Source organism: Polyodon spathula, chromosome 31 (genome assembly GCF_017654505.1).
Source record: "Polyodon spathula isolate WHYD16114869_AA chromosome 31, ASM1765450v1, whole genome shotgun sequence".
NCBI classification, from domain to species: domain Eukaryota; kingdom Metazoa; phylum Chordata; class Actinopteri; order Acipenseriformes; family Polyodontidae; genus Polyodon; species Polyodon spathula.
This window is the reverse complement of record NC_054564.1, coordinates 7434333-7462068: the sequence shown is the minus strand read 5'-3', so window position 1 is coordinate 7462068 and position 27736 is coordinate 7434333. Positions and strand designations below refer to the sequence as shown.

Here is a 27736-nt window from a genome sequence, read left to right as displayed (position 1 = left end):
AAATATTTAATTATGTAGGCCTCAATTTACAAAGCTTTTCCTTGTCAGTTATTGAGAGAATGCTTTTTGTTAGAAATGTCATAAATGAGTTTGATAGACTGTTGCTAAGGAACAGTATTTTATTAAGTGTGAGAATTGGACGCACAGTTATGCTGTCTATAGAATGTAGCTGTGATTCCGCTGTCACAACAAGCACTGCGCTGTTCCAGTGACTGCCCTTCTCTCCCTCTGCATTCAGGTCTCTGTGTGGATAATGGTTTGTAAAGCACTGCGCTGTTCCAGTGACTGCCCTTCTCTCCCTCAGCATTCAGGTCTCTGTGTGGATAATGGTTTGTAAAGCACTGCGCTGTTCCAGTGACTGCCCTTCTCTCCCTCTGCATTCAGGTCTCTGTGTGGATAATGGTTTGTAAAGCACTGCGCTGTTCCAGTGACTGCCCTTCTCTCCCTCTGCATTCAGGTCTCTGTGTGGATAATGGTTTGTAAAGCACTGCGCTCAAAATCAGGAGTCAAAACCAAATGTTTTTTCAAAAAGCTGAGTTAAAGGCCCAACGTTCTTCCCACAAGCCCTCCGTTTGTAAAAAGGTTAAACCTGGTTTTTCTTTTAATTGAATTGCAATGGGTTTAAATTGAGTAGAAATCTGGTTACAACTTTGAACGCCCCCCACCCCCCACGCGTTTAACGCATTTTATTTTTGTCTGATTTGCTCCCACTGGGACAGTTTGCAGTTCTGGCTTAACCAGTACAAGCACCTTGAGCAAGCAACGGGGGATGTTAGCGCAATAAAAGCACCTGCTTGGCTTTGCTAACAAAGGGTGCACAGCATTGAAGAGTTCTGTAATCACTTGTGGGGCGGTCCTTTCAAAATCAAAGACAGACACCTTGTTCCCTCACAGGTGTTCAGTGAAGCCCTACCAGATAATGGCTGAGCACCGACACCCTATTCACACCTGTAGGTGTGTAATACAACCTTTAAAATATGGTCTGCCTTACATCACACAGTTAATTTGTTGTACATTAGAGAGAGACAATCTAAAGATGAACTTGGTGAGTAGGTTTCAGGTCACTGCACGGCACACGCCAGGGGAGACTTGGGGGTTTGATAAAGCAAACTCAAACTAGGTCTCCTGGAACCAGGTTGCAAGCCGCTGTTCCTGTAACAGTGGCTTTGTGTTCCCTGAGCATAAAAATAAAGTAACTGACAATATGAGCTACGACATCCAGTGATGCGTTGTTATAAGAAGCAGGAGGACAAAGATTGAAGGGTCAGGGGTCAATTCCTAATTCTAGCAGCGTCTTCGTCAAAACATCAGCCCTGGTGATTCCTGTAGTCTCCGGCAGGGCTGTGTTTCTGAAGCGTATTGTAAGGCTAATTACAGTTCTGGTTGTAACATTCTTCAAAGCTCATGCAAGAGGCAAGGGTGTGATCCGTTTGCTCTGCCCAACCCAGATTACTGGGTGATGTCATACCAGACCTGTGAGGCAGGCATTGATAGCTCTGGCTTTCAATGAACTGCCCCCCCCCCCCCCCGCCCCCCCCCCCCCCCCCCCCCCCCCCCCCCCCCCCAAAATAGCAGATATCAGAATAAATATATACAGTACTTTAAAAAAGGGACCTAGGTTTAAAAACAATAAACAATAAGAATCATTTTGGTTCTACCCCTTTCTTTTGGAAAACACGCAGCTGTTTCAGTCTCAGAGGCTTGTCACATCGATAGCCTCCTCAGAATAGAGGGACTTTCACTGGCGCTTCTGTGATGAGTAAACTATGCAAGCGGCAGACCTGGGCCAGCCTCTCAGTGCCGCTGCTGTTCTCCTGAGCTGCACACTCTCGCTCCGCACCATGTGGGTGAAACTCACTGTTCAAAAGCCACATTCCAGCTCTCTGTGTAACGCTGCCTGTCACGAGCCAATCGCTCTTTCCACTTAGACACAGCGCACTTTCTTAAAAAAAGGGCACGACCATCTACAGCCGAGGCCAAAAGTTTTGCATCACGTAGAATTTTAAGATTGAGACATAAATAAATAAATAAAAATAAAAACTATCAACATCACTTTGATCTTTTATTTAACAAAGAAATTGCACAATGATATCGCTTAAGTCTACCAGGAAGCCATATAGTAGTACAGTAGTTTTTCATGTTAAATTTCAAAATGTCAAATTTTTTAATTCAATATGATAAGGTAACATAACTAGGCAGGTTTCACTTGACTTCAAGAAGCAGAATTAGCTAATTCTACAGGGTGATGCAAAACCTTTGGCCATGGCTGTACAAGATTCACAGCAATTGGGTTGACAGTCTACAGTCCAATGAAAATATATATACTATGCTCTGGGAAACTATATGTTTCTGCAGGTAGAATTTTGGTCAATGACTGAGGATTCTTCCACAGTCCAGCCATGCGTTCTTTATCAGAAGCAGACTGGTGTTGCTGTCCAGTTTGTTAATGTAGTGGAGACGTGATTGATGTAGTTAGCACTCTTTTAACTTGGCACACATGCTGAATGCTGCCAGAAGCTGGAAGTGTGGAAATCAAGTTGTTCTGGATTTTGCTGGCATTGATTCCCAGCTGCCCTGTTCATTTCCACGCTTCAGTGTAAGCAGATAGATCTGGATTACCCGAGTCAGTTCTGTAGAGTTTCATAATTAGTTTAGAAGGGGAACCTGATTTTAACACAGGGTAATCCAAACTGCTCTTGACTGTGTTATTTGGAAAGTAAAGCAGAACGGCTGACTTACTACGGCCTTTCCCAGCATGCTGTGCTCCCAGCTGGCAGTAAAACATTCCAATGTTTATTGCTGTAAAGATCTGTGTGGGGTGGATGGAAGGAGCTGAATGATCCTAGCATTCCAACTGGATCACAAAGGAACCTCACATTGTACAAACCTGTGGGATGGTTCATTTTTTATTCTGACATGCCTCAAGCCTGCCCTGGACTGGAGGGAGCCCCCCTTCTCCTAGGGAGGTGAAGGAGGGAGCAGTTCAATCTCCATGCTGTAGTCCTGTCTGGAAAGCTAGTGCACAAGCAACATATGGTAGAACATTTGATTACAGATCAATGCAACCACAACAAAACGTGCAACAGGAGCCCCAAAACCAAGCCCAGATCGCACACACGAGAGTGGAGAGCCTCACACCCCTCTTAAAGCAGGGGTGGTCACAAGTAAAATACCCCAAGCATTGCTCGTTGATCTTATCTAACAAAGCAACACCAAACGTGTAATCCAGGTATTTGCACTGGCTGCACGGCTCAGTTCACCTTGGCGTTTGTTTACAGTGAGTATGCGTTTATGACATTATCACCTCGCAGTATTCACGACGGCACAGGAATGCGCGCCAGGTGCACCCTGCAATGTCACCTCAGTGCCGCACCTGCGCCCGCATTTGCAATGCTACAAAAAAAAAAAAAAGGGAAGGCACCAAAGACGGTCCGGACAGCATGACGCCAATAACTGACCGTAATCTTAAACACTGCCTCTGCAGTTTTAGCACAGACACAAAAAAAACAAAACACGTCTCCTCCGTCCCAGTAGATGGCGGTAAATGCAAAAGAACAACCTCGAAATGCTGCCGTTCTGGTCATTGTGGAAAAGGTGGACAACAAGGAAGCTGCTGGGTTTTTTGGAAATAAAACGAGGAATTTAGAAAAGCGTGTGGCTTTGCTATTTAAGCTAAAGGACGCGGCATACCCGGTGAGTGAGATGCAATAGTCTGCAAGGCGATTATGTTGCTGGTAATAATGATGCCACACACACACAAAAAAAACACTCGACCTTTGTCGCAATAAATTAGCGCAGATCTGGCGATGAAGAGTTGATCTTGTAAAGAAATTGTCAAATGCTTGTGTAGATTTAAGTTGTCGTGCGTATTAAATGCGAACTGGGTCAGTCCGCACCGAGACTGGGAAATTAGCTTAATATAGCACAGGCGGTCATCTCCAAGCCGCTTGGATTAAACGCGCCTCGAAAAAGGGTGGTAATTATTCACGACCCTAAATTTCACAGACTCGGAATAGCACCGGTTTTTGGACTACCTGACTGTACCTTAGATTAGGGGTGCCCTATCCCGGCCGTGGAGGGCTGTACCACTTCAGGGTTACCAGCTGAAATGAGATGACCTGCTTCAGCCGGGTCTGGAGGGATGGGGTGTAATCCAGCACTAACGTTTTCTGAAACAAACGGATCAGAATGATCCAGATAAAAGTAATCTCGATCACAAAATGTTTGAAAAAAGCAGCCCGGGGAGTGGAAGGGCTGTCTTGGGCCAGCCCTGTCTTGGATCCAGTAGTCCAGGATTAGTGCTAATTGAGATCTGTAAAATTACCTGCATGGGGCCTAGTGTGATGGTCTGTGTTTGATTTTCCAGGTTACTCCTTGAGCTGCTCCAGGATTCGTTAACAGTTCTGCTAGGATGGACGTGTCGCAGGCAGCCCCTCTCCTGCAGGTAAAGGGGAGGAACCTGCTTTCATTGTAACTGCGCTTCAAATCAGTCAGCTCTCCGCCTCATCCAAGCACAGATTCATTCTTTTATCCTGTAGCAGCTTTTCAGAACTGCCCGCTGCATTCTGAACATCTTTTTAACTGCAATTTCTCCAGGTTCAAACTCTGACCTACTGAAAGTTGTATCTCTGGGGACCAGTGCGCCCCTGTTTAATTCTGCAGGTATATTTTATAAGAGAGAGATATTGCACTGTGATTGTCGCACTGCAGGAAACGTGTTTTTAAAAATGTGTCATTAAAGATCTTCATGTTGCTGTTGTCCTGTGTGTGTGTGTGCTTCCCTTCCCAGAATACTCAGCAGGCGGGCCTGGGGCACAAGCAGCGCGTGTTCACTGGCGTCGTTACCAACATGCATGAGTATTATGGGGTGGTGGATGAAGAGGTTCTCTTCCAGCTGAGGTGAGAGCAGCAGCAGGACTTGTGGTTCTAGCCTTCACACCCACAGGGCTCTCTGTCTGTATTCAGCAGCTGAATTTGTAGCTTTTTCCCCCAGTCGAGATCCTGCGCAATGCATTGTAATCTGGAACCTCATTATTGAATTGTGAAATATTGAGGGAGCTAACAGACTAATGCCATGCCTGCTTCAGTCTCGAAAGTGGAGTCTCTTGAACGAACGCCTGGGATAAACACGCAGTTTTGTTTTAAACATGCTATCTGGCACTGCACTTGGTTGAGGGATCTCTGTCTGCAAGCCAGTGTCTCACTCGGTCATTTCACCTAGACAATTGAATTAGAAATGTGTGCGCTCAACGACTTGCTAAGACCAAAGCTGCAGGATCTAAATAGTCTTGTTTACAATTGATAGGGTTAGAGTGCGTGCTTCCCGATGTTTCACAGAAAAACACAGCTGAGCTGAGCCGTTACCCAGAGCTGCAGTTCTAGAAGTCAGAGTGTCCTTGTGTTCCTAAAAAGCGCAGGTGAAATTGTGTGCAGGTATGTGTTTTATAGTAGCAGTTTCTGTGTTTCAGTGTGGTGAAAGGGCGTGTGCCGCTGGTGGGAGAGAAGGTCCTGGTTAAAGCTATCTACAACCCGGGGCAGAGCATGAAGTGGAGCGCACAGAAAGTTCAGGCAGTTAATAACCAGGTACCCCCGTTTACCTCCAGCACGAGGGCTGAATCAGGGCTGTCTCGTGATGCTCCTCCAGGTTTAACAAGTGTGGTAAAACACAGGGTTAAAGAAATGTGGCCCATGTGTTCACCCCTGTGGTCCTTGGGCGTGGGGCATTTATTTGTTTGCCCCTTATTTACAGGGCATCCCTGATTTCCATCCTTCCTTTAAAATCAGACAATATAATTTGTGTGGTACTTGTGTCCCTTAAACCTTAAAGCAGGGGTCTCCAGGAGAGCCCCTATCCAGCACGTTTTCTAGGTGTCTTTACATCAGCAGTAGCTAAACATCTGGAACGCCTGTTAACTGAAACGTCACTTCAGCTGCTCTCTGTTAAATCGCTTGTGCTGTTTCCTGTTTCCCACAGTCCCTCTTGAAGTCGCTGCCGTCCCTTCTTCCAGCGATGGGCCAGCCACAGAAGCAAGGCATTCTGGGAAACAAACCGCAGCCTCTCCTCCAGGCTCCCATAATTCCTCCCTTAATACCCAGCATGCAGCAGCCCCCTCAAAAACGTAAGACTTTTTTTCTTTCTTGCTGACTGAAATGCAAAGATCCAGTGCATTTACTCCTTGAAAAAGAAAGAAAGCGCTTCACCCAGCTCAGCGCTTTTGTCTGCATTTTGAACAGACGTCTGTTTAAATTTTCTCTTAAATTTTTGTTAACTTCAAAAGTTAACCCTGAATGTTTTGGTCGCGTCTTAACTTGACTGTTCTCGAAAGGACGGAGCAGTTTGTAGCCAAAACTAAGGAGGTACATTTTTTTTTTTTTTCTGGGAAGAAATATTGATTTAGAATGTATCAAACGACATAAATACAGCTTGTGTTATGATTAATTTTTTTTTTCCCTCAAAAGAGAAATAAATTTGTTCCATGATGCGATAAAGCTGCATAAATCTGACATTCTTTTGAGTCAGTTTTGACTCACAGTCCTGTTCGTGTTCAGGAGCAGCATCAGTGCTGTATCTTTTCGGGTCGTGCATTTCAGTTCATTTGAAGAATCCTCTGTGTTTCAGCCGGACTCCTGCAGACTCCGCCCCACCTCTTTCCCCACCCTCACCCCCAGCACCATCCCCACCCCCAGCACCAGCACCCCAGGCAGGGCCAGTTCGATCAGCGTGGAGGGGGGAGGAGACGACACGGAGACGGAGGGAGGCGCGCGGGCCGATGGTGAGTGGAGAATCTGTTCACTTCTTCGTGCAGCTAAACCCTTGGGGACCAGTTAGTGACTGCCTGTTAAAACAAGTGCCTTCATTTTATTACCAGGTTTGAATGTGATTGTGACTTCCAACTGAAGAGCGTTTCTGGGAAACGCAGTGAATGAATCTGCTGTACCACACCTAACTGGGATTGGTGGCAGGCCGCTGTGTTTTTATACAGATGTAAAGGCACGACTGCTTTGTTCGATGCGTCGTCGACCTTGTTCGCTCTTTTTCAATGACAGGTTACCCATGAAGAGCTAGGATTGTTAAGTTTGTATAGGATCAGTGAAGCGGTATGCAGTAGATTTGTATGAAGGCGAGCGTCTGTGTGGGTCTTGTCAACACTCCCAGTAAGCGAACAGACTTTGGCCGTTCTGTAACCCTGCATTGTATCCCTCTGAACTGTGGCTCTCCTCTCCTGATCAGGGATGACGGTGGGGGCTGGTGTGGGGACCGCGTGTCTCAGAAGAGGAGGAAGCTGAGGGGGACCCAGGAGGAGCCCCTGAAGAAAGCCATCATCCAGCAGCCCCGATACTGGCCTCTCTTCTCACGCTTCTCTCGAGACAGGTACCGTTTCTGCTGCTAGTGTGTGTGTGTTCAGCTCTCTTGTGGAGTAGCTGTCCGCTGACGTATTCTACAGCCACACTGTGAGTTTGGGAATGTGAAATCTCACAGGCTCTGTATTGATGGAGCCCCCTGTGCTGGGTGGAACCCTTGGTCAACCGCCCCCGTCTGTGCTGTGTGTGTGTGTTGCAGCTCTGCCTGTGACACTCTGGAAGTGCTGCGTCGATACCCACAGCTGGCACTGCCCGATGACTTCTTCGACCTGCGGCTGAGCTGGGTGGAGACCTTCCCAGCCACCAGACCCCTGACCCTGGGCTTCCCCTGCCCCTTCCACGTGGCAGAGCCGAGGGGGGACCCTGACCCAGCCCAGCCTGCAGACTCTGACCCCTCCTACAGCGCCAAGGTACGGTAGCAGGGTGAGGGGTGTGGTGCTGGCCGGGTGAGTTCTGCAGCACCCTCTCAGGGATTACAGAGAGTAGCTCTTATTCATGGTAGTATTGGACTCACCCAGATAAAATGAGATAGTAGTGCACTTCAGGGGTTAATGATTCTGGGTGGTTTTCAGCTGTAAGGGATACGGGGTGGTTTGTTGAAAGATGCGATTGGTCTGTCCCCTGCAGGTGATGCTCCTGTCGACCCCAGGACTGGAGGAGATGTACCAGAAATGCTGCGCTCTGTCTGAAGAACAGAAGGAGGTTTCTGCAGGGCCAGTGCACCCCACCATGCTCATCAAGGTTTGAAAGACTATTTTTGAATTTTTTATAATGATGTCTGGGCTTCTGCTTCCGAAAGCAAGTCTGGTCTCCCGTGTTCTCATATAGACCCAAAATTTCACCGACCTGTTAGCTACTTTGCGATTTATGCTTTGTATTCCTTGTAATGGTCTGTGGTTTCTGATGTGTGGTTTCTGATTTGCAGTTCTTGGTTGGGCTGAAGCAGGAGGAGGCAGTGGTTCTGGGGGGAGCCTGGTCCCCTTCTCTGGATGGGTCCAAACCGGTCAAAGACCCCCAGGTTCTGATCCGGACCGCTGTGCGCTGCACCAAGGCACAGACCGGGCTGGACTTGAGCATTTGTTCTCAGTGGTGAGTTTGTTTTGTGCCCTGCCTGTTCCTATCCAGTCAAGCCCAGCTTTATTCATGCAGCTATAAGGGAGGAACAATTCATGTATCATATTTCAATAATATGGTATTGTATAAGTTTTTTGAAACGCAGGGCTGGTGTGAGTTTCATGGCATCGATATCGCAAAGGTGATCTCTCCTCTCTCTCTCTCTCCTCTCCTCCCTCTCAGGTTCAAGTTTGCAGAGGTACGGTATCTGCGAGCTGGGCTGGTGGAGACCACGGTGTTCTTCCTCCCGGACGTGTGGCACTGCCTCCCCTCTGTGTCGGAGTGGGAGGCCCTGCTGCTGGCACACAATCCGGGCACAGAGAGCGGCTGCTCCCCAGCATCGGACCAGGTACTGATCCTCCCTGCCAGAGGGCGCCACTGCCTGTGCCCTTTCCTATTGGCATTTTACACTGGCATTTGTGTTTTTTTTTTTTTTCAATTTGTCAGTTTTTGGTTTAGTATATAGAAAAACTACGAAGGTGTGTGTAATTCAGTATCTTAACATAACATTATTCAGCAGGTTTCATCCGACCTTTATGAAGCACAATGAGTTAGTTCTACAGGGTGATGCAAAACCTTTGGCCATTTTTGTTTGCTGTTTTTGTCTGCTTTACAATGCTCACCCATGCTTTGCACAGGCCGCGGAGGAGAGCACTGCTGTGGACAGCCAGACCCCCGATCCTCTGGGGGCTCTGCCGGACGAGCCTGCCCTCCTTGTGCACCCCAGAGAAGGGATGTCCTGCGCCACCCTGCCCCTCCGCTCACTGCTAGAGTACAGGAACAGCCCTGGACACAGCAACTTTGAGGTAGACTCTGCCCAACCCAAGGCACTTACAACAGGGGGGCGAGGGGAGAGAGGCTGAGCCCAGCCGGGAATAAGAATGCTGCGATGATGCAGACATCCATCACCTTGTTTCCTTGAGCGCAGACTGTGCAAATGTATTAAACACCTTGAGACTTTTCCTTTATATGCTTTATGTACCTGCTTGCATGAAAACCTCTGGGTGTGAGAATTTCAATTTCCGCTCAGTAATCGGTGATATAGAAACACGCTCGTGTGTGAAAATGTCAGACCGCTCTGTGCTTTAATCAGGCGTCTCAAACAACTTCTAAAAAGTCTCCTGCATTGTACCGTGTGTGACTCTGTGTTCCTTTTCTCTTACTGTTTAAAATTAATTGCATTTTTGGCCTGTTAAAGTCATCGTCAATTAAATTAGACAGTGCTCGTATATCTAGACGGTTTCCCGTGATTTTCTCTGGAGCACGCACCTGGGAGCTGATGGCTGTCTTTCTCGTGCAGGTCTCCCTGATGGCTGAGCTCTTCAATGAGATGCTGCAGAGAGATTTCGGGCTGCGAATCTACCGAGCACTGCACTCCATCCCAGAGAGAGCACCGGTGCAGCCCGGGAGCCAGGGGGCAGCAGAGAGCCAGGACGTGCACATGACAGTATGCTGTGCAATACAATTTGCAAAACAAGCGCGCTTTTATACAGCGCATCCCAGAATTCAAAAGACGTTGGCCAATCAGTCCAGCTCAATAATAAGCCAACACAAATTTAAATTTGGATTTCAAAGGTTTGAAATTTCCTGGGGTGCTGTTTTGTGTTGATTATCTTTCCTGTGAGGGAGCCTGCATTGATCTTTCCAGTTGATCTCTGTTCAGCTCTGCAGTGTTGAGAGTAATTGCTCTTATGTATGCACTGTCCCCCCCCCCCCCCCCCATCACAGCCAGATGAGCCACAGAAGGATGAAGAGGAGGGAGTGAGGAAGGAGGGGGTGGAGCCTCAGCGAGTGGGGGAGAGCAGGAAGATGAAGGAGGAGGCGCTGGAGGAGGACAGCCTGCTGCTGCAGGACGATGACAAAGATAATTTCGGTACAGTCTCTAGCCGTCGCGGTCCTAGCTTCCTTCCATGCAGTCCATCGCTTTTTAGATGCACACATTGTGTTTTAAACTTGCATTGTTACACTCGCTCTTCCTGGGTCCTTTCGCCTCGACAGTGTCCTCATGTTGCTGGCTAAAAGCAGCTGATTGGTTAATGATAAATAAGCCTTTAAAGGGGTGGGGACAGTTTTGCTGTCCAGGGAATTGACCCATCAATTGCAACACTAATTGAAAGCATGGCTTCAGGATAGATTTCTTTTTTTAATCTTAAACGATTAGGAAGTGTAACAGAATCTGCCGTGTTACCGGGGCTAATCCGAGCTGTGTCCCTCAGGAGTCGGCCAAGAGGAGGGGGAGATGTCTCATCATTCATGTCCCGGCTCCACCAAAGAGACGGTAAGAGAAAGGTTCAAGCAGTCCAGTTCAGCCTGCTTCCAGGTAAAAGAACTGCTTTAGTGATCTGAACCGTGGTTACTGAGATTTTGCAGACTTCAGTCCTGTCCAAAACAGATAGACGATTCCCCCGATGTGGGTGCAGAGGAAGCGGCTGTACTCGTCACCCTTGTGCCTGCATGCAGAGGAGTAATCCAGTCGTGGGACTGTGCTTCCTGTCTCTTTAGGACAAGGAGCCCTGCAGCTCGCTGGTGCTGTCCCGGGACGTCCTGCTAGCCTTTGTCTACTTCGATCACAATTTCTGCGGCTTCCTTCTGGACAAGGACCTGGAGGAGATTGTGCTGTCGCTGGGGCTGCACCTCTCCCGGGCACAGGTGAGCATCGCTGGGGTCTGGCAGGTCCACAGCCCCCCTCTGAACCCATCGCTGAGCCCCTCTCCCAGTACAAACTCTACCGCCTCGCTCCAGATCCTCAGCAGTCTTATTCTCTCTCTCTCTCTCTCTCTCTGCTCAGTGTGGTAAGTTTTGCTAGGCGCTCGGATCAGACACAGCCAATCTCTCTCTCTCTCTCTCTCAGAGAGAGACACGGGGAAGATGAATAGATCTTGACAAGAACAGTCTGCTGAAAAAAAAATACATCCCTATCCTAGGTTTCCCACAGGCAGTACCAGCTTTTCAGATTTGATTTTGGATTTAAAAGCTGGAGGCTTCGAATCACACGGTTGTAGTTTACTCTCCCGTTCCATTTTGTATGAAATCTCCCATCGTCCGGTTCCTATTGTAACTGCCCAAACATTGTGTTTGCTGTGGGCACGTGTAATGTAGGCTGCATCAGCCAGCGTCTTTACATTAGTGAGCTCCAGCACCATCTGGTGGACAGCTACAGAATGACAACTGCCTGTTACCTTTATAAAAGGTAACCAAAGGAACAGCAGATCAACTTGTGCCCTGATGCAAAAAGCGGAACTCTGTGTGTGATAAGGGTCACTCAGTAAGACTGTGAACATTATGAAGGAGCAAGGGGTTGGTTTTAAAAATGATGAAATTATCCTATGAAGCTCTTTTAGGGGATATCTTTTAGATATCTGTTAGCTTATAAAAAACCACTAGGGTGTTTGTGCAGGCCAAATCAATCCATCTGTATTTTATATAGCGCCTTTCATAGTGGAATGCTGTCACAAATTACCAAAGGCATTCAGGGTAAGACTTGTGAATTGTTTGAAGGGACGCTACAGTATGTGTTATCTGCGATGGCTGTTTGCAGGCGACAGAGCTGGTGACGAAAGTGGTGTCCCAGAATGCCTGTCAGTACCAGGGGCTGGCTGAGCGCTGGGAGGGGGACATGGAGCCAGGGGACACAAAGACCCTCGCCGCGGACCCCAAACTGCAAGGTGAGGACAGCAGCACTGACTCCCCTTCTCTGAGCTAGGGCACCGATGCAAGATGTGAAAAATTTACAAAGCAAAGAGCAACATCATCTAGAGCACGGGTGTCCACTCCAGATTTAACAGGTGCAGTGAGATCATTAAATACTTCAGGGTCTGGATGGAGGTTTACTTTAGAACAGGGCTGGAACAAAGACCAGGAGTGGAACACCTCTGATCTAGGAATGGGTTGATTTGTTTGGGGGAACCCCTTTTCATCCTGAGGAGGTGCTGGCCTTTTTATATACCCTTTGAATGTGGTTTCAGGAAACGTCTCTCTGCTGCCCCCGGTGTCTACGAAGGGCAGCGGCAGGCAGTCTCAGCGGTCAGGGTCCGGGGGCTCGGAGCTGGTCACTCACAACGGCACGGCCGTACACCTAGGTAACGTTCTGCTGAAACTGGAGCGAGTCGAGAGCACACGGGTGCACCTAGAGGACAGGATCCGGGGTCTGGAGGCCAGGCTGGGTAAGAGGGATCCTCCATTCCTGTAGGTGCATGAGAACCAACGAGAGCTCCACAGCTGTGACCAAACGTTTTGCATCACCTAGGATTGATTATAGAAGAAATAGTGTCACACTATCTTGAAGTCATTATCATTTCACGTTGCATGCATATCTGTATCTATCTGTGTAATTGTCGTTGACCTGTCCATTGTGAATTCAGGGGGGTGGATGTGTCTGGGCTGCCTGGTTGGCACGGCTCTGACTGCGCTTGTGTTTCGTAGGCGAGGCAGGGCAGCAGGTGTCTGTGGAGGAGGCACAGAGGAAGAGCCTGGCCTCGGGGCTGGAGGCGGCACAGAAGAGCCTGGCCGAGGCTTTGGACAAGTTGAAGGCAGAGGAGAAACGCAGCGCCTCGTACGAGAAGCTGCTGAAGGAAAGCGCGGGGAGTATGGTTTCCGTCATTGAGAAGATGCAGTGCATTGTGAATAAGGTTAGCAATGAGTACTGTGATATTTATTATTATAAACATGTCTGCATTGCAGGATTGCACGAGTGTCATATTTGCATATCTAGATATTTCTTGAGAACCGCTGGTATGATTGTGACACGATTTGACCAGTCCTTCACACAAGGTGTATCTCGGTCAAGGTTTCGTTGATTTGGTTGGGTTACTGCCCCTCTTTTGACCTTCAGCGACCCCCTACTGGTCAGACCGAGACTGCAGCTTATCTCGGAGGTCCGTGAATAATTTGCTTCCTTTCCATAAATGCCTTTTTAATCTTTTGTTTTGTATTTGCAGACCTGCAGTGCGGTCGAAACAGGGAGCGACGCTTCGGACAAGGTGTAAAGACTGGCTAAGGCAGATCTACAGGGACCCTGCTGTGCTGTGGAGCCCTGCCTGCCTGCCAGCCAGCCAGCCAGCACCATTCTGAGTCAGTTCACCTCCCCAGCACTGTCCCGGAGACGCACGGCTACCTGCCTCTTGCACTGTGCCGTATCAACACACACGTGCAAACGTGCCGCACTGAATCTCGAAGAATCGCTGGGACCCGTTGAGAAACTGAGACCGCATAGACTGTGCTGCTGTACGCTTTATTCTGTCTCCTAGACCACGCGGCACCACTGAAACGAGGAAATGACATTTTTTGTACGGTTTTAAATATGGCTTTTCGGCTGTGCCCCTTTACAGATTAGTTTTGTTATTTTATTATTTTTATCTTCACCCCCCCCCCCCCCCCCCCCCAAATCTGAGCACTCTTGCAGATTACTTGACTCTCCTTTTTATTTTTTATTTTTTATTTTTTTTTCTGTAAAATCTTTCACAAAGTGTGTCACTTTCTGTCTTACTTCAGGAAAAAAAAATAAAAACCCAAGAGCAGGGGGTTATTTCGTGGCTACTTTCACTAGAAGCTACTGTAATAAAGAACTTTTACCCATCGCTTTGATTTGCAGAACTGTGCTGTTTTTGCTGCTGTGTGAACACTACATGCCTCAGCTACCAATGGATTGATTGATTGATTGATTGATTGGTCAGATTCGCCATCATGGTCAAAAACAACTCGGGCGTCCGGCAGCAGCTCTTAGATTTTTAAACACATCTCGAGAAGCATTGAATTACGAGGACACTTGGTCAGGACATTCTTTTAGCGCCTGTGTTTTTGAGAGTGTCAGTCTGGGGATATTAGGAAGTGTCTTTAAGTAATTATTGCCTACTGGTTTAAATCCTATTGGATTTCCCGGGTAGCTGAAAGCCTTTGACAAGCTTGCAAGTTCTCCCTGGTCACCCCACTGCTTAGGGGGGCCCCAGCTTGAGATTCCTCCTCTCACAAGTGCTCTGCTTCCTGTGTTGTTAAACAGTTATATTTCCACTTGCAAGTGCTTTTTTTTTTTTTCATTGTCAGCTTTAGGATTTTGTGTGCAGATGAACCTGTTTTATATCGCCTCGCTTCACATCGTACCCTGTTTATTATCACGGTTTTTCAAAGACTACTCGCCCTGCACCGGAGCTGCTTTTGAGACCTCTCTCAATATCATCTCAAAAAACCCGCATGCTGTTGCGTCTTGTCCAGCCTGTCCAAATGCTGCGTGGATTTGCTTTACTAAGTAGCCACAGGGTAGAATTCATTTCCAACCAATAATCATCTCGGCTGATAAACTGACAGTGTGTGCATCCTGTCAAATGCTGCGTGGGCGGGTCTTAGCGGGATGCAGTTCAGTTACAAAACGGCACATTTCTCGTGTTTTAATCTTATACAAATGCACACACCAAAGAAACACAAAGTTCATCGTCTAATTATACCCGAGGTTTCACCAGAGAGTACCTTTGAAACTGACTTGCAGTGATAACTTTCATCTCAACCAAAAAGATAAGGCAGTGCAGTAAGATCAATAATCCCTTTTTATTTTAACATGCATTTAAAAAAAAAAAAAAAAAAAACGGTTTTAAACTAGTTTTCTGCACAGCTAAAATGAAAACCCCATTTTAGTCTTCCATTGTCCCTGCGCAGCAGCTGCGTTTTTTTCTGTTATTAAACGACACCTTTTTGTTACCGATGCCTCCCTTCTTTCCATCCTATCGTGTTTGGACAAGCAAGCCTCGCCTCTGCTCAGAAAAATGAGAATAAAAAAAAACCTGGCAAACCAATCCTTTCTCTCTGCCTCCCTCCCCCGCCCCACGTTCACTTCCTATAGTGAACCAGACAGGAAAGAATTTGCAGCTTCGAACGGGAGAGAGAAGGGAAGCGCTACTGTGGCAGACAGCGAAGTGGACTCCTCTCGTTTATCAGGTGAGCTGCCTTCGCTCTTTAACACGCCAAGCAGGTAACTGTCATCCTACTAACCCCACGAGTCAAGAGCATGAACAGCTGTAAGAAACGTGGCAGTGATAATACAACTTTTTTCAAGACATTGGGAAGACTAGCCTTTAGGTATTTCACAGGTCCCAAGTGGCACTGCTGCATATTCTGCCATTGCAGAAAGGGAGTTATATTTGTTCTCTAGTATTACTGTTTGTACATGTTTTAACCCTTTGCAAATCCAGCAAACCGTAGACGATTGGGTATTTAACACCCGCTGTCTGTCGTACATGTTTGAAAGTTATACAGAATACAAGAATGTGTTTTATTGCACATGAGAGGGCTGTCATTAAAGAAGCAGGTAGAGATTTGACAGGAAAGACTTCCACATGTGTACATGCTGACTGTGTCAAACGTTGCCTTGTTAAATCTGCACAGTAATTTTGCACGATCTTACTGTGCAGGAACAATGTTTTGCCATTGACCTACCATGCGATTCCGTCACATAGCTTTGGCTGTGCTTTCACAGTGCTATACGTCATCGCGGTTTCTTTAAGGTTAGTATCCCAACCCTAACAATTCTTTGGAGCGTTTTGCAACATTAAGCAATATTAAAGCAGGGAGTAACCTGCTCGCCTCGGATGTGGAGTGAATGTGGAGCAGGTGTTCAGCCCGGGTTGAGGGGAGCATGGAAACGTGATATTAGACAAAGGTGTATGGTGAGTTTGTGATCTCACAGTTCCCTACCAGTGGTGCACAAAAGCTGATGGATTCAGGTAGATGATTCTCTGTTTCTCTCCCACAGAGGCGATGGGCTCGGTCTCGTATCTCCTGCGAGGGGCGAAATGGGGCAGCATGCTGTCCAAGTGCCTCCCGGTCTTCCTGTGCTGTGTGTACCTGCTGTACCGCACCTCCCACCAGTGGGGGCGCTACCAAAAGCTCATCCTGGCTGGACTGCTGCTCTCCAGTCTAGGAGACGCCTGCCTGATTTACCCTGGTCTCTTCATTCTGGGTATGTCTGTTTGGCTGGTTCCTCTCCCCTCTCTCTCTCTCTCTCTCTCTCTCTCTCTCTCTCTCTCTGCAGATCTCCTCCTCCTCTCTCTCTCTGTCTGTCTACCTGCCTCTGATTGAAGATCTCCACTCTCTGTCTGTCTGACTGCCTCTGAAGATCTCCTCTCTCTTTCTCTCTGCCTCTGAAGATCTCTTCCTCTCTCTCTCTCTCTCTGCCTCTGAAGATCTCCTCTCTCTCTCTCCTTTCTGTGAATTATACTGGCGTGGTAACTCTTATGAGTCATTGCTCTTTGTACTTGTATATTCAGAATAAAGTAGCGTGTGACGCAGGACTGCAGGCGTCTTGCAGGACATCCTTCTCAATGACTCGCTCTGGATTTCTCGCAGGAATGGCGTTCTTTGCTGCGGCTCACATCTCCTATATCTGTGCGTTTGGCTGGTCTCCGCTCAATCCTGTCCCGCTGGCCGTCATCCTGCCCGTGGAAGGCTTGATCTTCTTCACCGTTCTGCTGCCAGAGCTGGATGGGCTGCTGGTCTTCCTGATTCCCCTCTACATCCTGCTGCTGGGCACCATGGTGTGGCGCTCCCTGGTTGTGCCGCTGCCCAGGGGAGCGTGGATTTGTGCCGCCACGGGGGGCGTGTCCTTTATGGTGTCGGACACGACCCTGGCGGTTGATAAGTTCTGCACTCCCCTGCCCTATGCAGAGGCCTTAATAATGGGGACCTACTACCTCGCCCAAATCCTGCTCACTCTGTCAGCCACTGACGGGAGAGAGCAACGCAGGGAGCCCAGAAAGAAAAAACATGCACAGAATTAACTGGCACAGAAACCCAACATGGAATTTCCTTTAACTCACTGAAACCTGTCTATTATTTTTTATAATATACTGAGCATCAAAAGGAACTTCTCACTTATAGCTGGATACAATTCACCAGATGTGATCGAAAAATGACAAACTCTGCTTCAGAGCAGGCGCAGTGACTTTTTATTGTGCTGGTTAACAGCTGACATCACGAAGGTGCTGCAGAATGATCTGTCGCTCTCGGGCAGGTGTTGTGACTCTTGGTCTCCCGGTTGGTGGCCTGTCATTGGCAGAGTGTGTCTGGTTATACCGTCTCGACAGGTTTGAAATCGCTGGCTGTGAGCTCCCACATGCCGGTCGCACGAAGGCTCTGCTTTCTTGACAGACGTAGCATGTATATATGTTTTTTTCTGTGATTTTCTTTATTGCTTTTATTCAAGCTTGCAATTCAACAGCTGAAATCACTCCCTATCCAGTGTCCAATCAACTGACTCACTAATTAGGTGATTAAGAGCTTCAGCCACAGTCACTCAAGCGTGTCATGGGCAAGGATGAGCGATCGAGTGATTTAAAAAAAAGAAACCAAAAACATTTTCAATGTCCATCATTTATATACCTTTTTTTTCTGAATATAAATGTGTTATAATAGTGATAAGTTTCCCTTTTGATGCTCGGTACACATGGATATTAGTATCTGTAATAAAAGATGGAAAATAAACGAGTGTTAGGTTCAAATTGCAAGTTTTTTTTAATTTCAGGAACGGGTAGATAATGAACTGCAAAAAAAGAATGTATTTTGAAGGAAAAAGTGTTCAATGGGGGATGCTTTTTTTTCTTAGTCTGTCAGTCGAAGATTATTTGTCTCGCTCGCTTGTTTGCTGCTCCTGTTGGTGAAGGATGATTGTAAATCTTCACAGTGACAGATTTGTTAAACGTGCAAAACCACGAACTGTGGGTGTTGCCGAGTGATTGAAAATTAGACATTTTGTGTTTGAAAGTGGTCTGGGGAAGCACAGGAGTCAAATATGGGTCAAGTATAATCTTCTAGACTCTAGCTTGTAATGGATTCTACATTATGCCAAATTACATGCATTTTGCACTCTGATTCACTAGCAATGCCTGAGTGCCTAAGCCCTTATGCCACGTTGGCTTTTATCTAAATTGGAAACAATGTTTTTTTTTTAATAGTCACAGGTCCGGTTGAGCCCTCTTGCCTCTCTCCGAGGGCAACGGCGAACAAGGAGTGATGTCACGTCTACATCTTCCGCTGGACTTGAGACGCGTTTTGAAATCAGACTGGCTCGTTTCCATCAGCAGCAGACCTGAAATCAAACCCATTTCAAATAGGGACTCTGTCTGTCAGCCTCAGTTAGGGTGGCAGGCTGGCACAAGGCACTGCCTTCTCCACACTGATGCGGTTGCCTAATGATTTGTTGTTTGTGTAATGACCGGTTACAGCCCCAGTTTGATACTGGGAACAAGATGAGATTGAGTTTTACAGACTGGTTTCAGAGCAGATGGGAATGTGGTGTAAATTAGCACTGCACAGCCCTCTGGCTGTCTGTCTCTCTTCCTGCTTCCCATAAATACGAAATATCCGATACAATAAACATAAAAAGAAACCATTAGATTTTTTTTTTTTTTTAAAAGCAACAGGTTTATTTGAGAAATTAAACAAAAATGCATTCCTAACCACAGACAAAGCTGTACATTTTCAGAGTAGAAGTGTTGCCTTGCTCTTGGCCGATATGTAAAACCAGAACTCTAGAGTCAAGCAGACAAACGTTTCGGATAGTAAAGGAGGCTGAAGAAAGCCCTGCCCAAAATGGGTTTGTCAGGGTTGGAAATAAGATTCTGGTTGCATAGCAGTTTCACGCATTCCAGGTTGTGCTTCCAGCTTGATTCGCCCACAGTGTGTCTGATTTAAACTCGTAGTGAAACCAGGAATGGATTACACTGCTGTGCAACGGGAGTCGCATCTCCATCCCTGTTTGTCTACTGGACTCCTAGTTTTAAAATCACATGGAACCCAGATTATGATTAACAGAATTGTTAGCTGACATTATTTTAGCAAAAGCTCACGTTCAAGCATTAAGTGAACCTCAGATGAGCCTCTTTCCCTCTCAGTGCAGAATCAGTTCACATCGCAACACAAACCTGCCAGTCTGTCACACAGTGAATGCCAGGGAAAGCACACTGTCAATTTAAGCCACTCAATTTAAAAAAAAAAAAAAAACGATGATATTAACATACACTTAATCTGTTTCTATAGCTTCTGTGGTGGTTTAAACGTTTCAAGTTCTTTGTGGATCTCGCACTCAGAATTTCAAATTTTGAAGCGTAGTTGCTACCAATAGCTTCTAATGGGGATGGGACTTCAAAAAGGCTCCCGTTGTCATAGCAAAGACAGACAGACACACAACTGGTAAGATGACAACCTGGAATATCTCTGAAGCGAAAGGCTTTTCTACACTGACTATTCTCCATCTCAATGGGTCTCCTGTGTCTCATAGAATGTATACTCCCTCTCCTTCTTGTCTCCTCTATACAGATCCAACTGTCCCTGCCTCTCTCATACAAGACCTCTCCACTCATCATCACAGCTCCTGGACTATCTCACTGAGCTCTCTCTCTCTCCCTACCCCTCTCCCTGGCCTCCCCTCTAGTTCCTGGGTAGGTCTGAAGCTCCACGCTCTGAGCTTTCCCTCTCTGAGCTGCTCTCTCCTCTCATCCTCACACGCAGCGGTATTTGTGGAGGACAACCTGGCATCTGAGTAAAACCACACGGCCATCCCCTCCACCATCACAACATGACAGCGATTGCCAAGAGCTTGCTACTGGGGAGGCTTCAAGAGCTCAACGCTATCTTAGTCCCTGATTTCAATCGTAATTCCTACCCAGCCGCGGACTCTCCACACTGGCCTCTCTGCTCCCTCTCTCCCCTGGTCCTCATAGCCTGACAAGCGTTACTGGAGAAGACAAACCTGACCGACCTCTGAAGATCTCCACCCAGTCTCTCTCTGCCCTCTCTAGCTTCACCGGACCCTCTTCCTCCTCGCAGCATGACGCTGATGGCCACGGAGTTGCTGTGAGGGAGGATGACCCCCCCGCGGCAGCAGCAGCAGCGTCTCCGCCAGGTGACCATCTTGCGCAGCTCTGCTCGGAAGCGGTCGTGCAGCCAGGCGTACAAGAAGGGTTTGCAGCAGGCAGAGCTCATGGCGCACCAGTGGCACAGCAACTGGATGAGCAGGAAGTAGGGCTTATCGATGAGGTTGATGTCAATGTCCCGAAGCACGTTGAACACGTGGATGGGGAGCCAGCAGATCCCGAAGGCGGACACCACCAGGACCACCAGGCGGAAGATCTTCCGGATCTTGCGCTCCCGCCAGGACTCGGTGGACCGGTTGCAGGAGGGCTGGCCCGGGGTCACACGGCTGCGCAGCTTGACGGAGATGCACAGGTAGGAGAGCGACAGGGCGGACAGGGGCAGGATGTAGGTCATGACCAGCGTGCTGTAGGCGTAGGCCAGGTGCTCCTGCTCCTGCCCCATCCAGAACTCCTCACAGATGGTGAAGCCCTCCACCCGGAACTCCACGTGGTAGGTGTGCGCGACAGCCGGCGCCACCAAGGCACAGGACAGCAGCCAGATCCCCACCAGCACGTAGGCACACACAGGCACCGAGATCCGCTTCTTCAGGGGGTGCACTGTGGTGTGGTACCTGAGGAGGGGGGCACTGGCTCAGTCTCACTGTACTGTCTATACACACACAAGGGCTAAGCTTATTGGTATACATCGGATAAAAAAATGCCTTAAAACAAAAAGGTTAATGGTTACCACAAATTATATGTCATATAGTCATTTAGCAGACACTTTTATCCAAAGGGACTTACAGAGACCAGGGGGGTGAACTCTGCATCATCAGCAACCGCTGCTGCTGCCGAGTCACTTCCAACAGGACCTCGTTTGTTTTGCGTCTCATCCCAAGGACAGAGCACAAGGAGGTTCAATGACTTGCTCCGGCTCCCACACAGTGGAGTCAGTGGCTGAGCCGGGATTGAACTGGGAACCTCTTGGTATCACCAAGCCTCCACGAGGGCCATGTGACCCCCTGCAGTTAACACCTCCTTACCGGTTCAAGGCGATGGCGGTCAGAGTGAACACAGACACGTAGACCGTGACGGGCTGAATGAGGAACACCAGGTAGCACATGAAGCGGCCGAAGACCCAGCGGCGCGGGTTGAAGGCGTAGGCGAGGGTGAAGGGCACGCAGGTGGCGCACATCAGCATGTCGGAGAAGGCCAGGTTCCCGATGAAGAAGTTGGTGACGCTGTGCATCTTCCGAGTGCGGCAGATGATGTAAAGCAAGAGGTAATTCCCGCAGACCCCGATCAGCACCACCAGCGCGTAGCAGGGGATGATGAGCGGCTTGAAGGACTGCAGCAGCTCCACCCCGGCGAACTGGGAACTGGAGTTGGAGCTGGAGGCGTTGCGCAGCTCGGAGGCACCGCCGCCGCTCCCCGAGACCCCCGTCGGTTTGGCAGCGTAGCTCCCGTTAGGGTGTGGAGGGGACACGGTCCTGCCCGGCTCCCAGCCGCTGCCGCTGTCTTCCATCACGGGAGGGCAGGGGTTAAATGACAGCTGTCAAAAAATAATTGAATTAGCAATTATTAAACATCAAAAGAAGCTTTTCATGCATGGCATATTCACTATAGCTGATCGTTTTGGGACGCGTAATAAATATATATTTTCATTTACTTTTTAGTTAATTGCCCATTGCTTTATATAGAGGAAAAAATTTGCGTTGGGTTGAAATGAAGCCGTCGTGCATTTACGTTTTCCATGTTCCCAGATAAAGACCAGAATGTGTTTGGATTTTTTTTAGATCCGTCCCCATATGAGGTCGCCATGCATGAAAGGGTTAAATATGTCTATACAGGATTGATATCAATATTTTGAACTTTAAGATTTATTTTGCTAAGGACCCTTTTTGTAAGCCTCTTTCTGATAAAAGTGAACACTGTATGATCACTCTCATAATACCCTCTTATACAGTTCAGCAGATTATTCATAAAATGCAAGCTTGATTTAATGAATCACTGCTTTTGTTTGTATTTTTTCTTGTCGTCAATTGATTTTTTTTTTAACCCTGTTTTTTTTCCCCAGTTTGATAAGGCCACCTCAGAGCTACAGCGTCGAGGGACAAGGCAGCTCTGGGCAGCTTACAGGCAAGCCCGCAGGCGCCCTGTCGGTCTACAGGGGTCGCTGGTGCGCGGTGATTCAAGAACACCTGTCCCGACCTAAGCTCTCCCGAACCCGGGTGAGGCTCGGCCAGTTGCGCGTCACCCCTTGGGAGCGCTCGTCCACTTCGGCAGCGGAATAGCCTGGACTCGAACCGGAGACCTCCAGGCTATAGGGCGGATACGCCAACGAATCACTTTATTTATTTATTTATTTATTTAAATAAATGAAAACAGATTTAATAAAACATTCCTTCAGACAATCCTGAAGTTTTTGTGAATGCAGCCTGTTGATTGTCGCAATGAAGATGGTTAGAAAAAACCCTAGAAAAAGCTTAGGACACTGTGAAGCAATAGAGAATAGTGCCCGAGATTGGTTTGTTTGACAGATTTATAGAAGCGTTTTCTCTTTACCCGTTTATTTTGTGCCTGAGTTCGACTCTATTCAATGGTAATTCTCGTCTCCGGTCTTGCAAAAGTTGGTTGGGTTCAATGTTACTCAGTAACTTTTTTTCCCTTCAATATAAATTACGCCTATAGACTTGCTGTGTCTATATGTATTTATTTTCACAACATTTATAAAGACATATTAAAATATTAACGCTTTTTTACACAGTAACAAGCCTCCCAAAGCCTGCTGCCAGTAACAACATCACTGCTGAAGAAAGAGACACACTTCTTTCTGTACTGATATTAAGTTTCGAGCAAGTGAAACCTGAGGTTAAGAATGTGTTTTGTGTAGCTGCTGGAGCAGCGGAATCATCTTTCTGAGAGTCACTATACCGGCAGGAAGAACTGCTTCATGCTTTTGTCACGTCTTTCGCATGTTAAATTACCTGTAGCTGTCAAAACTTTTTTTTTTTTTTTCTGTGTGTCTGTACGGTGTATTTAACATCCGCCTGAACAAAAGCACGGTCTCGCAAACATTCCTTAAACTGTGCACTCATAATAAATCCTTTTTAAGAAGCACAATAATACAATGTTTGCACGGTCTGTATTAAATGTACAAAATCACTTGCAATACATTTTATAGCCTCCCCGGCTATACCCAGCCTTGACGTGCAAAAAATTCATTGCATTTTAATACATTGCTTTACAAAACAGCTTCTGCAAAGAACAGGGAGGAAATTTTAAAGTTTAAAAATGTAACGTTGAAGTTAATTATTATCATAGTGAGGCTGCAGTTTATCAATTACTTTTCCTGCTTCTTGATAGATAGAAAGATAAATATTTTCCCTGCATGCAAAACTAATGTATCGTCAATGAGTGTTAGTAACAGACCTGCAATTTCCAGTGTCTCCAGTGTAACCGGTATGAGATGCGTTGCCGGAGTCTTCTTGCACCCAGTTCTACTGGTTGAGGTTGGCTCTGTCTGATCCGACCGCCTCGCAAAACTGAGAGAGAGAGAGGGAGAGAGGGAGAGGGAGAGAGAATTTATTTGTTTGTCGATGATGTCCTTTTTTTAAGATTATTATTTTGTATGAAATGAAATATGGCATAATGCTAACAGCCAGCAACAAACGTTCAGGAGATAAATGAAAGACAAGGAGACTCCTACAACTAAAGATGAATAATAATAATAATAATAATAATAATAATAATAATAATAATAATAATAATAATACAGCAGTTCAACTTATTACATTATATTCTGTTTCATATTCACGCTGCTTTTATTACAGATCTGGATGTATGTTTTCGTTATAATTATTTTTTTTTCGTTTTTGTTTTTTTTTTTTTTTTTTTTTTTTTTAAAGAGTTAAATTCGTATTTCATATCCCAATTAATGGAGCACCGCAATGTGCAAAATGCACCGTGATGCAAAGAGAATTCCTGCACACAAACTTAAATAATACTGCACGAGAAACTTGCGAGTTGTATGCGAGCGGGTCAGCATGAAGTGGCTGTGCACCCTAATTACACGCAACCCCATTTCACTGGTAAGTAACTATTCTACAGAGCTCGCTGTACACAGGGCAGTATGTCTGAGGCATGAATCCCACGTCACACAACGTGACCTATTAGGATGCAACAATGTAAATCACCATACTTGAAAAAATGTAAGTTTGACAATAATTAGCTGCTCTCGGATCCCCAGTACAGCGCTGAGTTCTCTACACTAGACTGTATTGAATTAGCTGCTCTCAGATCCCCAGTACAGCACTGAGTTCTCTACACTAGACTGTATTGAATTAGCTGCTCTCAGATCCCCAGTACAGCACTGAGTTCTCTATACTAGACTGTATTGAATTAGCTGGCTCTCAGATCCCCAGTACAGCACTGAGTTCTCTATACTAGACTGTATTGAATTAGCTGCTCTCAGATCCCCAGTACAGCACTGAGTTCTCTATACTAGACTGTATTGAATTAGCTGCTCTCAGATCCCCAGTACAGCACTGAGTTCTCTATACTAGACTGTATTGAATTAGCTGCTCTCAGATCCCCAGTACAGCACTGAGTTCTCTATACTAGACTGTATTGAATTAGCTGCTCTCAGATCCCCAGTACAGCGCTGAGTTCTCTACACTAGACTGTATTGAATTAGCTGCTCTCAGATCCCCAGTACAGCACTGAGTTCTCTATACTAGACTGTATTGAATTAGCTGGCTCTCAGATCCCCAGTACAGCGCTGAGTTCTCTATACTAGACTGTATTGAATTAGCTGCTCTCAGATCCCCAGTACAGCACTGAGTTCTCTATACTAGACTGTATTGAATTAGCTGCTCTCAGATCGCCAGTACAGCACTGAGCTCTCTATACTAGACTGTATTGAATTAGCTGACTCTCAGATCGCCACACTCTACCATAACTCTCCCATCCCCAGTTTGTCTGTCTGTCCCGCCCCTCCTTGGTCTCTCGTTCAGATAAGTACTCCAGGAACATTCAAGCCATTAGAGGCAGAATGATTCAAATCTATTTTCAAAACTCTAAGTAATAAATTGTGTGACAGGAACACAGGGTAGGATGAAGAGTGGCTCTTCAACGGGCCTCTCAGCGAACGTGAAGCAGATGAGTGGGTCCTGAAATGGGGATCGGAGAGCCAGGAGACTCAGCACAGCATGCATCCACAGACTTGTGAGATTCTGTTCACTTTACAGTCCTTGTGGGGCGAGTCACGGACAGCCAGTCCTTTTATGTTGTGCCTTGCTCAATAAAGTGAAGAAGGCTGTGCAGGTAATTAAAACACTTTCTTCTCTTTGACTGATGCTCCATTTGTGACCATGGTGATAGAATAGACCCCTGCCTCTGTGCATTAGACAGCACAGCACTGGTACCCTGGAAATCAGCACAGACAAATAAACAGCAAGCGACAACAAAAGTCCTGTTTATGCAGATATTGAACCTGTGAAATAAATCTAAACTCAGCCCAAAAGCAGTAGAACTGCAATGGTTCTGTATTCTATAAAAGGCAACAAGTCTGGTTGCATTGCCGTTGAAGAGTGTAAGGGTGTAGTCAGCACACCACACTGTCTTTGTGCTGCCACTGCCTCTCGCTATAAAGCACAGCCGTTGCGTTGCCATTGTGGTGTCACGGTCCGTCTGTCAGCACTGCCATTGAAGATCGCTTCAGGAAGGGCTCCTGCCTGACACTGCGCTCACTCTCCAGGATATTAAAATTGCTAAAAGGGTCTGAAGTAAAGGTCGTCGGAATTTGTCAGCGGGGTTTTGAGAAAGATGAGCTCTTCTGTCAGTTCTAATCTGCCTCCCCCCCAGTCTCCTGCCGAGCTGGTCTGATTACTGTCCTGTCGGCAGGGAAAGCAAATACAAAACCAGAATCACAAACGTGACATTTTCACATATTAAAAACCTTGCTGTTATTGTTCCTTATTAAAATCCACTTATGCCTGACAAAAAAAAGCCTGAAGTCAATCGCTTCAAATTGTTTCCTTTAAGACCCCGAGTATAAAACAATGAAAACAGCCTGCCTGGCTCTGATTGATCTATTTGTGCTCAAGAGCTCGTTCTGTCATGACAGGCCTTTGATAATGTTACTTATGACGTCTTCACCATCTTTGCCTTACCTCTTCCCCTCTGTGCTTTACACTCAGCTCCTCTGTGCTGTACCCTGATCTTCTGACCTCGAACATGGTTATAGGTGACAAAATATAATCCAAGAATGAAGCCAGTGGACTGGCAGTGGTTGCATTGCAAACTGCTGTTTTTAATTACGCACCTCCGAGTCATTCACCTCTCTGATTGGACACCTGGCTTCGTATTACTTTGCACTTCGCTGGAGATGCCAGAGTGCCTAGATAACGTATATGCAAACTCATTTTTAAATTTCAGATTACCATAATTCATAACAACAATGCCAGCGAGCTGGAAGCAAGCCTCGATGAAACACCGGAGATGGAATTCAGGGGTAGCCGAATGCCAGCGTTGGTCTCGTCTTTTCCCGCAGTGTCTCGCTGTCTGGGGTGCCTTCGTTCGGTTCCGAAACAGGACTTTGTTTGTTTCAAGTCCTTAACTAATTGATTGTTTAATTAAACCCAAGCGCTCAATCAAAAAGAGCAAGTGCTGCAGAATACATTGCATTGCACAGCACAAGCAGAGCAAAGTGTAATAAAGCACAGTGAAAGCATGATGCAGCCCAGAGAGGTGTACAAAGCACATTTTAAAATGACTCAAACCCTGGGAAAAGCTGAAGGAAATTGTAGTCTTCTGCAAAGTGTTGCATGCATTTATTTTTTTCTCTACCACTGTTAGTGTGTAAAATTTACAAAACCAAGCTATCCATTTAACACCAGCTAATGCAAATATGCTACCCTCTTCCCCTTTAACAAGATCAAGACCAGGCCTTCCAAACTGGGGGAAAAGAGTCTGTAATTAAACTGCAGTATTTAAATAAACAGCAGCAGCCCCCCAAAAAAATAATGAATTAAAACTGTGAGAAAGAAACTCGCTGGCCAGCTGCTGCAGCTCAGCTGATGAACAGAGGTGCCTCGCTGGGGTTTCTACAGCATGGAGGACAGTGTTGTGAAAATGTCACAAACAGCCAACAGGAGACTCTGATGCAGTGGCAGGGACTGATTCAGCACAATCACAAGCCTCGTGGATAGTGCTGTGGGCTCATACACTGGTCTTTCATCTACGGGGGCTCTATCGAGGTAGAACTTGGAGTTAATGTTACTGCATTAGGGCTCAATTCCATGGAGTGACACACTGTGCCTAATCGATACTTTGCAGGAACCCAACCCTTCCCTAACCCAAGTACAAACACATGCACACAGGAAACAGCTTGTTAAGCTGCTAATTAACATTCTCCTTCTCTCATC

The 27736-nt window shown here is 46.7% G+C and overlaps 3 protein-coding genes across 4 annotated transcripts; 2 read left to right on the top strand and 1 right to left on the bottom strand.

Annotated features, from left to right (window-relative positions):
- The first annotated feature begins 3561 nt into the window (after window positions 1-3561).
- LOC121303182 (cell cycle and apoptosis regulator protein 2-like) lies at window positions 3562-13850 on the top strand. 2 transcript variants are annotated; one of them, XM_041233705.1, is made up of 20 exons: window positions 3562-3693; window positions 4367-4444; window positions 4799-4899; window positions 5469-5583; window positions 5975-6119; window positions 6620-6773; window positions 7232-7372; window positions 7562-7772; window positions 7990-8103; window positions 8288-8451; window positions 8659-8824; window positions 9114-9281; window positions 9776-9922; window positions 10204-10348; window positions 10692-10753; window positions 10978-11124; window positions 12014-12140; window positions 12441-12638; window positions 12898-13103; window positions 13413-13850. In XM_041233705.1, the coding sequence occupies exons 2-20, from the start codon at window positions 4412-4414 to the stop codon at window positions 13458-13460; spliced, it is 2592 nt and encodes an 863-aa protein (XP_041089639.1). In that variant the 5' UTR covers window positions 3562-3693; window positions 4367-4411; the 3' UTR covers window positions 13461-13850. The 2 variants fall into 2 exon arrangements, with proteins under 2 accessions (XP_041089639.1, XP_041089638.1); XM_041233704.1 differs by having other exon boundaries at window positions 4790-4899.
- A 1128-nt stretch (window positions 13851-14978) lies between these two features.
- LOC121303064 (lysoplasmalogenase-like protein TMEM86A) lies at window positions 14979-17253 on the top strand. Its single transcript, XM_041233466.1, has 3 exons — window positions 14979-15399; window positions 16214-16420; window positions 16807-17253. Exons 1-3 carry the CDS (start codon window positions 15228-15230, stop codon window positions 17235-17237), a joined length of 810 nt encoding a protein of 269 aa, XP_041089400.1. The 5' UTR covers window positions 14979-15227; the 3' UTR covers window positions 17238-17253.
- Window positions 17254-20112: 2859 nt separating this feature from the next.
- On the bottom strand, window positions 20113-22382 carry LOC121303065 (prolactin-releasing peptide receptor-like). The gene is made up of 2 exons (XM_041233467.1): window positions 21353-22382; window positions 20113-20941 (listed from the first exon to the last, which is right to left on the bottom strand). Exons 1-2 carry the CDS (start codon window positions 21832-21834, stop codon window positions 20116-20118), a joined length of 1308 nt encoding a protein of 435 aa, XP_041089401.1. The 5' UTR covers window positions 21835-22382; the 3' UTR covers window positions 20113-20115.
- Between the last annotated feature and the right edge of the window lie 5354 nt (window positions 22383-27736).

Coding starts and splice junctions, on each gene's coding strand:
- LOC121303065 (XM_041233467.1), bottom strand. CDS start 21,834: ATGGAAGACAGCGGCAGCGGCTGGGAGCCGGGCAGGACCGTGTCCCCT. Junction 20,942..21,352: donor ACCGCCATCGCCTTGAACCG/GTAAGGAGGTGT, acceptor CCCCCTCCTCAG/GTACCACACCACAGTGCACC.
- LOC121303064 (XM_041233466.1), top strand. CDS start 15,228: ATGAGAATAAAAAAAAACCTGGCAAACCAATCCTTTCTCTCTGCCTCC. Junction 15,400..16,213: donor GGACTCCTCTCGTTTATCAG/GTGAGCTGCCTT, acceptor TCTCTCCCACAG/AGGCGATGGGCTCGGTCTCG. Junction 16,421..16,806: donor CCCTGGTCTCTTCATTCTGG/GTATGTCTGTTT, acceptor GATTTCTCGCAG/GAATGGCGTTCTTTGCTGCG.
- LOC121303182 (XM_041233704.1), top strand. CDS start 4,412: ATGGACGTGTCGCAGGCAGCCCCTCTCCTGCAG. Junction 4,445..4,789: donor AGGCAGCCCCTCTCCTGCAG/GTAAAGGGGAGG, acceptor TTCCCTTCCCAG/AATACTCAGCAGGCGGGCCT. Junction 8,452..8,658: donor TTGAGCATTTGTTCTCAGTG/GTGAGTTTGTTT, acceptor CCTCCCTCTCAG/GTTCAAGTTTGCAGAGGTAC.